Genomic DNA, 12,906 nt, shown 5'->3' with positions numbered 1-12,906 from the left:
CAAACACGCCCATTTCAGGAACACCAGGGAGAATGTCTTGATGGACACATTGGTCATGCAGTCACTACGCTAAGGGATTACTGCGCAATGCTGAGATCCTTCTGCCTTCCAATATTGTTGCTGAATAGCTGCACACAGCTGTCACACAGCTTATCTGTGGAACACACCTGAGGTGAACGCATAAATCTACATGCATTGTACATTTGGATATTTTCTATGTTTTTGGTTTAGTAAACACAAGTCATCATGTAATTTCGTCATTAGAAGCAACCATAAAGTGATGGTAGTAGTAGTAGTAGTAGTAGTAGTGTTGTTGTTACTAAAAGATAATTAGGTAACATTGTTAATGAGTTGCAGTGCACTCTTTACAATTATTCCCGTTTAGAATACTAGCAGTCATTTTTTTAGATTTTGGAATGCCTCTAATTTAGGGTTGTAGAATGTGATCCAAGTTAGTTGTTGTGTCTGCCTGGCATTTCCCTGATGGGGCGTGGTGGCTGCGAGACAGGCTTCCGTCGCACAGAAATACTAAGAGAGAACTACTGTACTGAACATAGCTAAATAGTGCATTTACACTGCACGCTTTAAAAAATGGGTTTAGAAAAGAAGAAATCCGAAACTAGAATTATAATCGATGACGACGAGTTCAATAAATCAATCGAACCGATTCTTCCTAAAAAGAAAATCAGAGCTGATCCCAACAGAGACCCTCACGATATAAACTCTCACCTGAAGGTACAGTAAAAAGGGGGCAGGATTGAGGCGATTAGTTTCGGGAAACAGGAGGGATGCAACATTGTTTATTTAACCTGAGAGAACCCTTTTAACTCTGAGAGAAGAATGTGTTGCATATTGTTTTTTTTTATTTTATTATATAATACATGTAAACTTTTCAGCATGTCTGTCATTCTATATACAATATGGCATACTATCTATACCTGTATACTGCACAAAACTTTTCTAAAAACACTAAATTCGAGCGTAAAAGTAAACAAGTACGACGAGTACAATGTTGTGTCATGTTTGAATGTTTAACCTCTGCCAGTGCTGAGTGAAAAGTCAGTAAATCTGTTATGGTAATTACGGTAGGCTACTATTGTGTCTAAATCACAAACCGCAATTTACAAGTAAAATGTATTTTTCTTTTCCGTAGGTAAATTTTGAAGATGTTATTGCAGAACCGGACACAACTCACAGCTTTGATAAAGTGTGGATTTGCAGTAATGCAGTGTTTGAACTCGTAAAATTTCTGCTGTACAGACTTCTCACAACGATCCTTGCAATTCCTCTTTCATTTGTGGCTGGAATTCTTTTTGCAGTACTGAGCTCTATACATATTTGGTATGACTGCTTTATCTTGTTTGAGTTGTCAGTTTGGCTAGCCTGCTAAAACCCATTTTCCATTGGGTAATTTACTTGCTGTTCACTTATGGTAGCTCGTGTAATTTATGTAATAAGGACCACGAGAAAGCACCACGTGTAGCAGTGTCTTTTAAAGAACTATAGCTACTGTTACATGTGGATTGTGGTAAAAAAAATAATTCTAGAAAATATTGCACTACTAATGTAAACTTTGAAAGTTGTATACCTAAACATTCTTTCACAGTGGTGTTGCCTTCAAAAAACAATAAGTATTAATGTTATACTAATGTTATATTAATGTAACTAATGTAAGGTATTCAACTGTATGACAGACTGTATGCTGTAAGCCTTTAGCATTTAGAGATTTTGAGGTACCTTGCATTTTTTGAAGGAAGTCCTTTTGATTTTGTTTTTGACTTTGGACCAATGCCATGTGACTTTATGGTTTACACTCACACAGGTAGCGCTGGCAGCAAGTTAAGGAATTGAAAGGGTCTTTAAATCATGTATGAATGTAATAACATAACAGGTGGCTACAACTTAATTTGAATATATATATAAAATACATATAAATACATATTTTAAAGTGCATGTATTTATTTTTCTAGTAACATTTGGTTGTGTAATATGTGCAACTCAAGTCAAAGTTATTTATAAATGTAATATATTGTTTCCATGAGCAGTATCACAAAGATTGTGTGCATACCCTCAAGCATCACATAAGTCAGCCATGCAACATCTGAAAGTATTAATGTTCAGCCCTGTGGATAGACTATGGGACGTGCCTGAATGCAGTTTTTTTAATGCAGAAATAGGTATTTTTCCATTTATTTTCCATATATATAGTAAATATGGACTGGAGAGGAGAGCTATAGTGGAAACGTATTGACCCGTTGTTATTGACAGGGGGCTATAATGCCCGAAGCCGCAGTACATACCGTTATTTAATATATGAATCAGTCAAGAAAATAAGCGAGGCCAGGTTGGATAGTAAATACAACTTTATATATTTTGTTTAAATATAGCTGATACAGCATAAGTCAATAACTACATAACATAAATGAATGTAAGGATGTCAGGGCAATAGTTCAATCTATTTTTTGCTCCAATGATGAGGTTTTAACCAATTACAGGCCAGGATTTCTAATCACTGAATTATATATGTATATGTATATGTATATGTATATATATATATATATATATATATATATATATATATATATATATATATATATATTGGATAATAAATTGAATATATATAGAGTATATAAAGTAGATGATCCTGCTGTGGATTTGTGTGACCAATGTCAGTTGGGCATTGGACCATGCTTCTGCAATAAAACTATTGTGTTGCTTGCTGCATTACAAAGTCTTTTTATGATAGAATCTGGAATTACTATGTTAAGGCGTTCGTAAATGTTCCCTTTCTCTGTCTGAATTGCAGGATTGTGGTGCCCTGTATCAAGAGTTGTATGATGGCTCTTCCTTCAGTTCAAGCAATCTGGAGGAGCCTTGTGGACGTGTTTATTTCACCCTTGGTCAAGAGTATGGGGAGGTGTTTTTCTTCTGTCGGCTTCCATGTCATGAAAGATTAAACTGCCAGTTGATTTTTTTTATTATTATTGTTAGTGACCAAATGATTATTCTTCATTCCATTGTTGTAAAGTAAATACTTTATTACAGGTATGGACATTCTGCAGATTAGTAGCTTTTGGTACCAGAGTATATTATATGTGCAATAAATGCTGAGCAACCTTTTCCCATAATGAATTTTATATATTGAAGATTGTTATTTTATATTAAATATAAAATATTAGTATTTTATTCCTACATTTTATTGACTGTACATAATAAATACTGGCCAAGTTGGACACTGGTTTATTATTATTATTATTATTATTATTATTATTATTATTATTAATAATAATAATAATAATAATAATAATAATAATAATAATAATAATAATAATAATAATAAATATGAGTGGCTTCATATTTAACCTTTAATAGTGTACATTTAGAAGGCTATTTTCTTATTAGTTGACCTGGCAATTTTAGGTGGACAGTTTCTTGTGTCCTCCTTATAGTAGTGGTTATTTGTTCTGTTTATATAGTATATAATCCTGCTCTGTTAAATAATGATTTCATAGTCTTAGTCTTTAGTATTTGCATTTTTTGTACTGTTTGTATACTATGCCCTGTATTTCACTGTATTTAATGTATTATGCATTGTTCCTCACTATCTTGTAAAGCGCTTTGTGATGGTGGTCCATGGAAAGCGCTATATAAAATTGATTGATTGATTGATCTACCAAAGCATGCAGCACATATGAGGAGGCTGTGTGGTCCAGTGGTTAAAGAAAAGGGCTTGTAACCAGGAGGTCCCCGGTTCAAATCCCACCTCAGCCACTGACTCATTGTGTGACCCTGAGCAAGTCACTTAACCTCCTTGTGCTCCATCTTTCGGGTGAGATGTAATTGTAAGTGACTCTGATGCATAATTCACACATCCTAGTCTCTGTAAGTCGCCTTGGATAAAGGCGTCTGCTAAATAAACAAATAATAAGGAATGGCACAAACCATCTGATTTCAACCTAAAACTATACACGTTTTGTAGATTCAATATAATATGTCCAAAAATGCATTTTGTTGTTCCTCAAAGAAAACCATGTATCAGTTCATTCCTGGTGACATTTTATACACTGATGGTTCATGCAATTCAGTTTCATATTTGTTCACTACGTTATTTGGTCTGCAAGTGTCGTGCTTCATAACTACTGTATTTGTTTCATTGTTTTTTTTTACGAGGTAAGGTACATGATAGAAAATACACTGTTTATTACAGCATCATTTGTAAGCACTTGTATCACCCATGAGGCAAATAATTATTTTATAATTTAATTTTATTAAAATAAGTTATTATTCAATATGGCTTTTGAAATCCATTAATGAAATGCATTTCTATGCAGCACAATGTATGCCTATAAATGATTTACCAGCAGGATGTATATAATTCAGCACAATATGTATCTTCAATAAAGAAAATGTTGTTCACTCGATTTTGACGAATCACAAATGAAATGTATTTTATAAACACAATAAACTATTCATTTTATAATGATTGCTGCTTTACTGAAGTATTTCTGTATTTTCTTGCAAACAATAAAGAAAGGCAGCACAATGCCACCTGATTTAAGGAAGGTGTGAGTGCTGGCATTTTAAACAACATGCCTGTCATTTGATATAGGAACTGTTTCTGCAAATTCTACAGAAATTGCTGGAATTTAGTGATTATTGTGTACAATGTTAACCAAAAAATCATAATACATAAATCTAAGGATCATATTTAGATGTCTAATAAATCATGGCCAAGGAAGTTAAAGACTAGATTGAGCATGAATTTGGCTCCACATTTTTTTAAACAAATATATTTTCACCCAGAATACTGTTTGAGCATTCATTACCTTGGGGGCGATTACTTTTTCACACAGGGGCATTGGGTGTTGCATAACTTTTTTTTAATAAATAAATGAAATATGTATCAAATTGTTGTGTTATTTGTTCACTCGGTCCCTTTTATCTAATATTAGGTTTTGGTTGAAGATCTGATAACATTCAGTGTCAAAAATATGCAAAAATGCAGAAAATCAGACGGGGCAAATACTTTCTCAGGGCACTGTAGTGTATTTAGGATATATTGATAATATTTGGTAACTTATTGATATTTTATTATTATAATGGTTTATAAATATGTGTAGTGTAGTTACTGTTAAGGAAATTGAATGCAGATGGAAAGAATGAGATTTTTATGGACTGCAAGGATGAAAAAAAAACTGGAATTGGGTGGGTTAGCCTAAATCTTTTAAATACTCTTTTTATATGCACCTTTGTGCAGACAAAGCAATCTTTTTAATAAAACCCTACAAATACTGGAATACTCACTGAAAAACAAAAAAGAAAGTTTTTCATCATGATAATCATTATAACGAACAGAGCTTTACGTCTTCCCTCCCAAAGGGCGTTGGACACTGCACAGACACGCTGTATAGATTCGCTGTTCAAGGGCTATAACAATACTGTAAATTTAATTTACGGGTCTGTCTATGGATCGGCTGTCATCCTGGCCAAACAGCACACAAACTGGAATCCCGCCAGCAGTCTACCTCGCAGCCCCAACCCCCCCTCTATTTTAACGACATCTCCCTTCCTCCAAATTTGTATTGTAGTACAACACAAGCCCAATCTGATCTCACTTCAGGTTCGGGGCAGCATGACTGGTGGTAACAAGAACGAAGAATCAGAGGTATGCTTTCGTTAAACAATAAAGCCAATGGGGATTGAAGGTCTGGTTAATGACATTAATCTCAGGTTTGGGAGGCATGTAGTTCTGAGAATTCGATTTGTCAGCATGAGATTCTTCAGAACGGTAAAGTTAAACAAATAGATGGGTAAGTATACATGGCACAGGCGCAGCAAGTAGTACATCATTTAACTTATTTAACTATTTATTTGCATGCACGACACGGATGGCAACTTCTGCACAAAGCAGGTGTATAAATAATATTTATACTTTTGTTACATTTCTTGTATTATATACTGCACGTGTACTATAATAATACATTGTAGACTTTTGTAGTGTATTTTATTGTATTTATGTGTGGGCTAAATGTTGTATTCATTGACACGGAATACATATTTTAGATATAGTTTATATACGTACATAATTAAGTCTGTCAACGTTGGTACATACAAAGTTACACCTGTCTGACACTAGTACTGTGTATGTGGGTCTGGATTTTGTATGTGGAAGTTCGACACATGGTGCTGACAATATGCACTCTTATTGTGGAAGGAGTATTTGTGGAGGACCCCTTGTGGTGGGAGTCGGTGCCGTGGTTCAGAGGGGTGTGGCGCTGCTCTTTTATCCATTTAAAAAACATTCCAGACTGGGACAGGCTGCAAACTATCACTCCGGTGTGCAAGCTGCCCGCTCTTACAAGTTTTTCATTTTTTTCCATTTCTTTTTCTGACGGAATCTTTAGGATTTTTTGTATCCATCATTCATCAGAGAGCAGGGGAATATCTACAAACCAAAGAATAAAGTCATGGATAACGACAGTATGAAAGAGAAGGATGCCTTTGATGTTCACACTAAAGAAATCGATCTGGTTAACCGGGACCGCAAGCACCTGAATGATGATGTTGTAAAGGTGGGTAATATCCAAAACCTTATTATGCTCTTCAGTGCATGAAACTTAAATATATATATTATTTATTATTATTTATTTCTTAGCTGACGCCCTTATCCAGGGCGACTTACAATTGTTACAAGATATCACATTATTTTTACATACAATTACCCATTTATACAGTTGGGTTTTTACTGAAGCAATCTAGGTAAAGTACCTTGCTCAAGGGTACAGCAGCAGTGTCCCCATCAGGGATTGAACCCATGACCCTCCGGTCAAGAGTCCAGAGCCCTAACCACTACTCCACACTGCTCTCTCTCTCTCTCTGTCTCTATATATATATATATAGAGAGAGAGAGAGAGAGAGAGAGAGAGAGAGAGAGAGAGAGAGAGAGAGAGAGAGAGAGAGAGAGAGAGAGAGAGAGAGAGAGAGAATACATTATCTGTTAAGTTTTATTTTAAACTATATAAACATATAAAACTATTAAACCTTTTGTATTTCTTGAATTGCAATGTTAAAGATGAAATATCAATAAATACATTATTTACAATTGAAAATACAGTTCTGTATATGGAATTTATATTAATGTGTTTTTGATGATCAACCATTATAATAATGTGAGTTTGAGCTAAATGTAGTTCGATGTAGCGGTGTTGGCTTGTTGGGTTATCTAAGATATTTCTGTTGTAATTGATTGTCGATACAGGGCTTCTGCTCTGTCAATGAGCCCTGATTTTAAAATAAACATGGGAACTGATAGCTAGTAAATCATCCGTTAACTAATCAGCCATTAGTCAGCAGTCAACTAAGAATATGCTCTGTAAGCAACCCTTTAAAAGCCTCTCCAAGTGTCACTTTCCTACTATAGCAGGTTATACTGTTGAAATAGTTTTTCACCTGTTAATATTGCTTTAGATGTGTGGATTACTGTAGTACTGATGGGGGAGGATACATGTAGGTGTCATGATTATTATGTGTTGTTGCCTGGAAAGACAATTTCTAAATAACCTGGTGATATCCCCCAAAAGGTGCTTTGTCTTTTTGGGGAATGCGTCATTCTGTTGCTATAAAACTTATTCTTTAAAGCATTGCTTTATTTAAGAAAAAAATAAACTGGCATGAATATTGCAAGAAACATTGGCATGTGACATGCTGAAGATACAACAGCATGTGGAATATCAAGTGCTGGGTGTTAAAAATGATGTCCAGGCCACAGTATCAGGGTGGTGATTTTGAGGTGTAGTGAACAACAGGGGGCAGAAAAAGCATACTTTGTTTTGTAGTTTGAAGAGAAATCCCATCTGGCAGTAAGTGCAAACAGACTGTCTATGTTGTGTTAATGTGGGAAAGGCTGTCCCTTAACATAGTTTACTGATAATTTAACCATTCTTCGTGCTTCTTCATGCTTCCATATGTGTTACCAGTATTTTAGCATGCTTGGTTTTCCATGCTTTTGTCAGGGTATCTTCAGGGTCAACTGTAGAACACCATTCAATTCCACAAAACAAACTGATAAATAGTCAGAATTCACCTTGGTCTTAACATACTATTGGGCACCTGAAGCTCATGGAAGCAGTCAATGTTTGGAAGAACATTTGTGGAAGGTTATTTCACTCCTTGTGTAACAGAGTTGACAGCTATTTTAGGTTATGGAGTGACATCCGTCTTACCTTCCAGACTTGCAAGCTGATGTTTTTATGCTTGTAGGAAATCCTGTGTTTCACAAGCATTGTTTGGAGGGGCTCTACCTTGTCACGGGGAAGTTGTATTGTGGTTGTCTGAATTTCTGAACTCTGGGTAGAAAGGCTTTGCTAACATACTGCCTTGCAGTCATCCATTGTTAACTTGCACATGTGTGCCTGGGCATTGGTAGTTGGAACAACCTCTCTATGTCTGTCATTAGTTCTAGTCTGTGTTTCCCTCACAACTGAGGAGTGACTGCACTTGCTTCTAATAGGACCCCAAAGCTCTGTTATAAAGAGGCAAAAAAAACAAAAAATAAAAAAAAACACAAACCTGACATGTAGAAATGAAACTGTAGGATATGTGCAAGCTTATGTGTTGTGTCAGGCCAAGAAATACCAAAAAAGCAAAGGGTGCAAATTTTAAGTGGAAGAGCTGTGTTGTTTTGTAATTGTAATCAAATAGACAAGGGCACTAGTACTGAGCCCAGTTTGTGAACAGATTTGTAATTACACAATGCCCTTTTTAGCAAGCCAAGCCTTATCTCACTGGTCAACTGCCTGGTAGTCCAACACAGGCACTATCTAAAACACCATGGCAACGCAGTTATCTAGTGTAACAGTAATACATTGTCCTTAACCACATTATTGCAATACAAAGCCAGGAATCTGTTTTAATGAACAAGAAGAAAGTTATATCCATCTCTACATACATTATTTCTGTTTGAGCCTCTTGGGTTGTCATGACAACTAAATATGCCTCAAGCAACAAAGCAAACATTCATTGGAACTAGTTTAAAGTCCTCCCGTATTATAATACTACAACCCTAATTAAATACATTTATTCCTTGTCATGTTTTTGTCTTCCTTCTCAAACACGAGCAGAATTCTAGTTTTTGAAGGTCAATATGTTTGTAGAAGGGAATTATCATGTGATTTCTTCTTTTCTTTATTCATATAGTATTAATGTAACACATTTGTACCAATTATTTGTCTGTTCAGTTGAATGCTCTAGCTGTTCATGTTGGGCTTGGGGTGTTTGTGTGCCAGGGGTGTGGAATCCATTATTAATGTATCTTTAATTTATATTAATTTGTAAGTATTGTTATTATTGGTTAAAATATTACCTTCACCTTCATTTAAGATCTTGTAGCAAAGATTACTATCATTATTTTGAGTATTAAACGGGCCAACCCTTTTTCTTAAAGTATTTTTTTCAAAATATCAAACTTTTAATTTTATTAATCGAAACAGATTTTAAAAATGTTTTTTATTTATTTATTATTTTTTTAAAATGTAAAGCACAAGTTAAAACTGTGTGGATAGGCCCAATTGTATATATTAAAATGTTCAAAATCTAATTTATTTCATTGCTTGATGTTGGAAGAATTATGAATGTGAAAAAGGCTAAGATGGTGAGATACAACACCTTACTTTGGGCTGTCATATTTGTAACTAATAGGGAGAATAGCTGAGAAACTAGAAGGCACACCCAAGACTGGATGCAAGACTTCACATTAAAACCAGAACAGGCATGGCTGTACATTGTCGTGTTAACACAGACATAACAGTACTAGCAAACGTTAATGTACTTCGAACTTATTATGACAGAGATGGTCGGCTGGAAATTCTCATTCACAGTGTCCTCAGATGTCCTTTTGATGCTCTACAATGCCTTTCATTTCCTTTTCTAGTACTATGCACCCCTTATTGATGCTTCTGCCATCAATAATTATCGCACTTTTTTTTCTCCTTAGGTTGATTTTGAGGATGTCATTGCAGAACCTGACGGCACCAACAGCTTTGATGGTATATGGAAGGCCAGCTTTACCACGTTCACAGTCACCAAATACTGGTGTTACCGCATCCTCACCGCTCTGGTCGGCATCCCCCTGGCCCTCATCTGGGGTATATACTTCGCCATCCTGTCCTTCATTCATATATGGGTTGTGGTTCCCTGTGTGAAGAGCTACTTGATCGAGATCCAGTGTGTCAGCAGAGTCTACTCCATCTGCATTCACACTTTCTGCGACCCCCTCTTCGAAGCCATTGGCAAAGTCTTCAGCAGCGTGAGGATCTCTTTGAGCAAAGAGGTGTGAGGCACACGAGACTGAAAGCAGGGGCTCCAAGGCATTCTGCTGGCTACAAGCTCACAGCTGCTTTCCAGAAACAGTTTTATGAACACCGGCACACGGGAGGTTGGGGGGGGGGGGGGGCGGAGAGAGAGTATTTGCTTACTCAGATTTTATCCCATTGTTTATCGTAAAAGACAGAGTTCTCCTTTTTTGGCAGTGTGTGTTTAGAGACTGCACCAAAATTCTTACTCTCTCATTCCATCATAATACATTGTGTAAAATTGTGTTGTTTAGTTGCTGTTAACCGTGCATAGGTATGACAGCTCACTAAACATACAGTGCAAGGCTACACAGTGGGTCTGTTGCTGCTGGTAGCCGAGGACTGTGCCTGCAGCTGAACGATCTTTGCAAACTGGCTGTTTTGAAGAGAACATTTTTTGTTTTTTGCCATGATGCTGCTTGGTCTGCTACAAGCTTTTATTTTAATTAATGGTTATGTTTATAAAAGAGTAAGAGTGGGATTTAACTGACATATCATTCATTGTGTTATCTCTTGGATGCCTAGAAATACATGTTGCAGAAAGTGGGATTCCTTTTTAAAGACTACGCGTAGTAATACGTGTACATGATAGTTAATTTCTTTAAATTACACTTAAAACATATAGTCCAAGGTGTAAATCAGAAAACATAAAATACAGCTACTCAGAAATAGATTATAAAAACAGGATCATTCTTTTTTGTTTTGTTTTTCATGCTTCATTGACATAATACAACTGCCCCTCCCTTAATACAAGACAAATTAACTTGAGCCTTAAGTTTTCTTTCAAGTGAGTTCAAATGCCCTGAAAGGTAATAACAGCTTTTAATATTATTGTAGCAAGTAGAAGTTCACATTATTAGAGTATTCTTCCATTTAAGGTAGACACTGGCACAGAAGTTTTGTAAATAACAACAAAAACATGTAATTGCTACAGTATCTAAAGCAGTGACAACATGTTATACTGTGATCATCAGTTAGCTTTAAAATTAAATAGATATGTGTACACCTCTGTATATTGGTTGTATTTACTATCACAACAGAAGGTATATTGCAACTATTGCTTGAATCAATGCATTAATCACATAGAAAGTTAATATTTTTATATCTAATGGACTTTTCTTTTCCCCGCTTTTACTGTAAAAACGGATATGCTGAGCACAATAAAAAAAAGTTATAACATGAATTTGTTGTTGTTGGTTGTTTTTATTCTATCTTGCTTGATTAATGCAGGAGTATGTAGCATGCTTAAAGAGTAGCCTATCATTTTAATTGCTTGTTTATATTTTTATAAATATTTGTTTTCGTAATGGATACTTCACTCAGATTGTAAATGACTAACAGGCGGTACATTCACAGACAAGCCAACGACTGACCACCTACTGCTCCCTCCTAAGGAAAGACACATTAATTAATTAATTCAATAACCCTGGAATCATTTTATACAAAAATAAATAAAAATAAACATTACACATGTTTCTTCTCAGTTACGTATTTGTTTTTAACCTACATGAGCGTCTTTGTTTACAAACATGATCGTTAACTATTCTATTGTTATCATTGTCATTATTATTCTCTAGTCCCTAACCATTACAAGACTGAACATCAGCATTGCCCCTTCTCTTGGAAGATTAACAAACATATGGCTATAACAAAACCCTTGTTCCAGTTACGGCAACTAGTTACGGCAACTTCATTAAAGGAAGCGCCCTAAATACAGCAATGCACCGTCAGATATAACAAATACACTTTGCTCAACAACATGCAAGACACATAATAAACTACTGCTCTATCGGCAGTAGAATAACATTAACAATAACTATCACAATAACAGACATTGAAATATTACAGTGAAAATGCAATGTATTACACTTTCAAATTCTAAGCAAGTCACAAGCAGTGTCATTAATCAATAAAACAAACACACTTTTTTTTTTTTTACTTAAAACATTACAAATAGTTCCCTGTTGTAAAAATAAATAAAACAATTAAAACAAATATTCATGTTAGTTCAACTCAGATTTAGTCTTTGTCATCTGGACGGCTTTTGTAAAGCACAGCTGCAGCATTCTCCATTCAGATTGTCGTGAGACGCTGGCGTTGTGTGCAGAAAAGAATCCCAAGTTTGGTGTTTGTTTAAGTTTCATTTCATCCAATGTATGTTTAGCGCTTCCCATGTGTTCTGCCTATGAGTGTAATCTGCAGCCTTGCTGCATGACGTACAAAACAGCACATTACCATCGACGTGAAATTCGTCCTTGCCAAACTCATTGATCCGATCTTTAGGGGTGATTGTTACTGTTTTCAGCATCTTTGAATAGCCCTGGATACTGACTGAAGTAAACTGAAGACTCATTCAACACTGAATTTGAGTACCGGAAGCAGTAGTTTTATTACACAGGTATGTTTATGTAAATTTAGAGCAAATTTGCCGTGTTAATGTTTATATATGGTATGTGTATTGATTTGGTTATTATTTCCCCCTCCCCAAATGTAAAACAAAAAAAAATCTCAGACAGCATTAAAATCCCTGTTTTTCTGTGTTGTCATAGAAAATCAA

General features: G+C 35.4%; 2 protein-coding genes across 3 annotated transcripts; both read left to right on the top strand.

Moving 5' to 3' along the window:
• The first annotated feature begins 202 nt into the window (after positions 1-202).
• LOC117419739 (caveolin-2-like) lies at positions 203-4,483 on the top strand. Its single transcript, XM_034032764.3, has 3 exons — positions 203-735; positions 1,154-1,341; positions 2,807-4,483. Exons 1-3 carry the CDS (start codon positions 592-594, stop codon positions 2,955-2,957), a joined length of 483 nt encoding a protein of 160 aa, XP_033888655.2. The 5' UTR covers positions 203-591; the 3' UTR covers positions 2,958-4,483.
• A 1,054-nt stretch (positions 4,484-5,537) lies between these two features.
• Positions 5,538-11,532, top strand: LOC117419577 (caveolin-1). 2 transcript variants are annotated; one of them, XM_034032450.3, is made up of 3 exons: positions 5,538-5,665; positions 6,405-6,572; positions 9,992-11,532. In XM_034032450.3, the coding sequence occupies exons 1-3, from the start codon at positions 5,633-5,635 to the stop codon at positions 10,331-10,333; spliced, it is 543 nt and encodes a 180-aa protein (XP_033888341.1). In that variant the 5' UTR covers positions 5,538-5,632; the 3' UTR covers positions 10,334-11,532. The 2 variants fall into 2 exon arrangements, with proteins under 2 accessions (XP_033888341.1, XP_033888342.1); XM_034032451.3 differs by lacking the exon at positions 5,538-5,665 and adding an exon at positions 5,685-5,810.
• Positions 11,533-12,906: the final 1,374 nt, after the last annotated feature.

Source organism: Acipenser ruthenus, chromosome 14 (assembly GCF_902713425.1).
Source record: "Acipenser ruthenus chromosome 14, fAciRut3.2 maternal haplotype, whole genome shotgun sequence".
In the NCBI taxonomy this organism is placed as follows: domain Eukaryota; kingdom Metazoa; phylum Chordata; class Actinopteri; order Acipenseriformes; family Acipenseridae; genus Acipenser; species Acipenser ruthenus.
Note: the sequence above shows the minus strand (reverse complement) of the source record. Positions and strands in the feature narration are given on the sequence as shown.